Source organism: Dreissena polymorpha, chromosome 10, assembly GCF_020536995.1.
Source record: "Dreissena polymorpha isolate Duluth1 chromosome 10, UMN_Dpol_1.0, whole genome shotgun sequence".
Classification (NCBI taxonomy): Eukaryota; Metazoa; Mollusca; class Bivalvia; order Myida; family Dreissenidae; genus Dreissena; species Dreissena polymorpha.
This window is the reverse complement of record NC_068364.1, coordinates 82,245,164-82,249,942: the sequence shown is the minus strand read 5'-3', so window position 1 is coordinate 82,249,942 and position 4,779 is coordinate 82,245,164. Positions and strand designations below refer to the sequence as shown.

General features: G+C 36.4%; 1 protein-coding gene across 1 annotated transcript; it reads right to left on the bottom strand.

The window, feature by feature from the left end:
• Window positions 1-2,618: 2,618 nt before the first annotated feature.
• LOC127849329 (uncharacterized) lies at window positions 2,619-4,331 on the bottom strand. Its single transcript, XM_052382048.1, has 2 exons — window positions 4,177-4,331; window positions 2,619-3,928 (listed from the first exon to the last, which is right to left on the bottom strand). The coding sequence occupies exons 1-2, from the start codon at window positions 4,321-4,323 to the stop codon at window positions 3,071-3,073; spliced, it is 1,005 nt and encodes a 334-aa protein (XP_052238008.1). The 5' UTR covers window positions 4,324-4,331; the 3' UTR covers window positions 2,619-3,070.
• Between the last annotated feature and the right edge of the window lie 448 nt (window positions 4,332-4,779).

Genomic DNA, 4,779 nt, shown 5'->3' with positions numbered 1-4,779 from the left:
CATTGCTGTCAAAGTCACGCTCAACAACATGATATACATGCATGCCAATACGTTTAGAAGGCAACATGTTTGCCACGTGTATCCGTATTGTGCTCGCATGGGTTGCTCACCCCTCACAATGCTTAGGGTTTAGTCTTATAAACGTATGTCCATGCGTTTACTGAAATACCCAATATCTTGTCTAAGCATATAGCTTTCCTGAGATTTGTACCTAAATGAGTTTTGATTAAGCCGGTGCTCACGTCGCAATTTAATTCAAAGCCAAGTGGATTAAACTGTGATAACACACTTTTACATGTACTTGGACATGCACAGTTTATTTTTGACGAACTCGGATGCAGCCCCCACAACAAGCGCTTTCCCAACCAGAAAAACTTCATTGTTGTGTCATTATAGCGCAGGGTACTTACGTCTTCACAGTCAAACCAAATGACAACATCTACAGTTGAAATGCAACATTGTCTAACGGAAATCGTCCAATTGATACTAAATTTAAAAACGACACCATTTACCAATCGACACTTTCCTCAAGGATAATCTTCATAGCGTCGTTAAATAATGTGTACGCAGTGTCATCTGCCGTGAATTCCTTACACGTATTATCTCTTTCAATGACCGATTTGCTACCCATTTCAGAGGTTACATCACCTTCCGCGAAAGACGTCATTAAAAGCGAGTTTCCAAAGCCGTTTTTGAGTAAAGGTACGTCTCATCTAATGAAGAATTCGTATTTTCTCTTCAAAAACTGTCATATCTTTCTGACATTAAGTCTAATTTTCTTGATTGCTTTACATTTGGAACAAAACGGGGAACCGCGTTGTCGTACGATTGGTGACACCAATCTTGCTCTTTAATTTAGCTGAGAGTTGAAAATGATAATAGTTCTGTTATGTGTTGTCTTACATTGAGTACTCGTGAACACGCGTTTCAAACCCGGGTTTCTTTCAGATGTTCTTTGTTGAAATTCAGGCAGTTTTCTCTTTTTACCAAGACTGTATCTTTTCCGTGAAGCAAGGACCAAGCCTTTCCGTTTCCTTCTCTTAAAAACTCCCATCTGCAAAAAGAGGAAAATATTTATCACCAGTGACACAATAAATGATATATCGAACATTCTAACTTAGCGTTATATACTAATGCAGATCGAACATATGCAACGAGCATTGGTAAGTAGTTTTTAATATTGACCAAATACACGTTTCTTTATTTAAACCATTCATGAAATTAGAAATAATAAAATAACAACAGTGAATGAAAAACATCAGATACGAACACGAAGTTCAACATATTTACTTGGCCTGTAAGTTGTTTTTATTTTACGAATATTTACTTTAAGTCCTAGAACAATAATACACAGAAACTGTTACATAAAATAGGTCACTTTAAAATGGCTGAAAATGTGCATTGGCGCCACCTCCTGTCCTAAGCGCCACCTCCTTGGCATTGGCGCCATCTCTTTTTGAAAATTGCAAAATTATGTAATAGATCGGCAAGAAGCCGATGTGTTTGTGCATGCAACAAATTGTACATGTTCACAGCAATTGTTTGATGCCATTAGAGATTTCTTTGGATAGACATTTGCTCGTTACACAGGCAAAATACATCGATTTTCTTTTAAAACGTCACCATGCAACAACTTACAAAGGTCCTCACGTTTCCAAATGGGTTGTGATTGTATGTTTCTTAACATTTGTGGATGAACAAATCTTCACTGAATCGCACTACATTGTCCGATTTTTTAAATAATGTGAAATATGTTGAAAAAACATATAAAACCTACTCACGTTGTACAATTATCCGTAAAATTTCAAAACATCCGGCAATTAGCGCCACCCCTGAAGAAGCATTGGCTCATTTATTAATGCATCGCGAAAAAGAGGTGGCGCGCGTGATTAACGGCCGTGATTATACATTCGGGAATTTTCGAAATAGAATAATTTAATTTGCTATGTAGTGTTTAAGACGAAAAAGCCAACATACTTTTCCCAACTGTTACCCTGTTTTTCTTTAAGATAATTGTATATTTTTTTAATCATATTTCATTGTTTTATATCAAACAATAACCCACAAATAAATTCATGTTGCTGCAAACGGTAAGCATAACAATATGATGTTGTCTGAAAGCACCTATAATGCTCCAAATCAACGAATATTTCGTATAATATTTCGTAAAATAAAGTTAGCACATAAACAATCAGTGTTTCTCATAGCAAAAGCCAAATTTTCAACGCCAGATGTGGTCTGGTAACATAGATTTAACGAGATACAAGATGCCCGTTTTTATATTTTTGTGGCACAATATATTCCGTTTTAATTGCCCGCAACGATATATATTCATACGACACATGTACACTAAACTGGGACATGAGCATGTGTGGAATATATTGTCCCACACCAAAAAGGCATTTTGTATCTTGTTAAATTTATGTTACCGGACCATATCTAGCGTTGAAAGTTTGGATATTAATAGAAGGAAGACTGATTTTGTATGGGCTAACTTTATTTAACGAAATATTTTGCGAAATATTCGTTTAATTTGAGTGTTAATGGTGCTTTAAATTCATGATACATGCCGTAACTTTGCCATATAAACATTAAACATGAAGATATTTGATATTTGTGTTCGAGTACATGAATTTACGAGGCGGGTCGAAGGAAGAATTATATGCCAATGCTAAAAGATTTACATGCATGTCATATATCAATGTTTATTGCCTGATTATTCTTAAACCATATTAATCTTACACCCTATAAATCACCGGATTAATCTTATACCATATTGATCACCGGATAAATCTTAACCATATAGATCAGCTGATAAATCTTAGACCAGATTAATCTCCTGATAAATCTTACACCATATTGATCACCTGATACATCTTACAACATATTGATCACCTGATAAATCTTAAACCATATTCATCACCTGATAAATCTTAAAGCAGATTAACACCTGATTAATAGTATACCAGATTAATCTTACCTTCTATAAATCACCTGATTAATCTTACACCATATTGATCACCTGATTAATCTTACACCAGATTTATCACCTGATTAATATTATACCAGATTAAACATCCTCGAACTCAGGCAGAACTTTATACTCAAAGTATTTCTTCTTGTGCTTCATCGTGTACAAGACCCAGGGTCCAAATCTCTCGGGAACGTGGGCATCCCCATCTTCCGTATACTGCGACAGGAAATTTATCCCGATGTCGCCGTGAAATTTGGGGCTAAGAAAGAACGGAACAGAATACCGGTCCTCGCCGATATCGAGGACTCGATGACGGGTCGCCTTGAAACGTCCCCCAAGCATTCGCGAGAAGGTGTCGCCAATGTTCATAATCAGACTACCGGGTCTTGTATTCACTTCGGCCCACGTTCCATTGGCTTGCATAACCTCCAGACCACCGAAATGGAAGGGTGTCAGAAGGGTCATGAAGTCGGAATCTGTGTGTTCAGGTGTGGTGACCACTTTTCCATCTTCTAGCATGGCAATCGCAGGGGGCTCCCCCACCCAAGGTGGATAGTGCAATATTCTAAATGTTGAGCACGGGTTCGGGTTGAAAAGATCAGTTAACGATTCTTCTGGAATGCCAAGACCAATTGCGCACAATCGGAGCAATTCCATACAGGCTTCGTGCATGCATTCGTACTGCCCCTGGAGGAATTCCTTGAATGGTAAAGTCCCATCTTCAACAGGCCAGGTTGACTTCTCATAAAACCAGTTTGTCTTGGAAACAGTCGGATCATCTTCCTTAACGTCTCGGCCACACCCAAAGGCCTCCTTTCTACTCGGTTCACCTGGGACTACCGGAAAATAGCCTCGGTATATGTTGGAGTTTTCCGGATTCCACTGCTGTCGCATTATCTTCCGTTTGAACTCCACGGGTTTAGCGAAGAACCATTGGCAGCAATCCCATAAACCCTTAAATCATACACGAAATTTGAATTACCAATATATTTTAATTAATTATTGAGAAAATAGTATATACTGATCTACATGTTTCGAATGAATATTTATATAACTGTAAACTGTAAATGTATATTACTGTATTTGATAATCGATTTGTATTCTGTTATATGTGTAAACTTTTTGTAAATAGAAAGTTTGAGAAAAAACAAACAAAAAAACTTGACAACTTTTGTGAATAAATAGTTTGAAAGAAAACGCACCTTGAAATTTATGCCTTGCACGTTGTCGATGAATGCAAATCCTACGCTTTCCAAGACTTCAACTATTTTTTTGGCCTGCTCTTGTCTGTCAGTCTTGGCCTTTGCAAAGTCGATGATTGGTAGATCAATGAATTCAACGGACGCCATCTTGAATGACGGGCACTTTAAATAAGAAAAAGACACATTGCAAGTTTTATTAGAAATATATTTTTTAGTTTCAGTGTATATGTATTTGTAGTTAGCTTCTTTATTGCTTCTTGATAACACTAAAGATGTAAACGAAGTTATTTAGTTGTAAGTTGTTTATGTATTAAATTATCTATTTATGTGATGTGGTGTTTGTTATAGTACTTCATGTGTGTGATCATCTTTTTGCATATAGTATGTTGCCAAAGGTAAGTATTTGCTGATTCTGCCAATAAACTTAAACTGACATAATGCACGTTGTAGTAGAAATATATGTTAAACATATTGCTGAAATCGGAAATATTGTACCTTTCATTTTATAAATGTATTCATTCGCCTATTTTTAACTATGCACATTTTTGCTTTTGGGGGTGAAAATAGTTATTGATAAGATATTAGTTATATGATCATGTAAAT

What these genes read in the sequence shown, in the direction of transcription:
- LOC127849329 (XM_052382048.1), bottom strand. Translation starts at nt 4,323, where the DNA reads ATGGCGTCCGTTGAATTCATTGATCTACCAATCATCGACTTTGCAAAG. An exon ending in TGCAAGGCATAAATTTCAAG is followed by an intron (nt 3,929 to 4,176) that starts GTGCGTTTTCTT and finishes GTATGATTTAAG; the next exon opens with GGTTTATGGGATTGCTGCCA.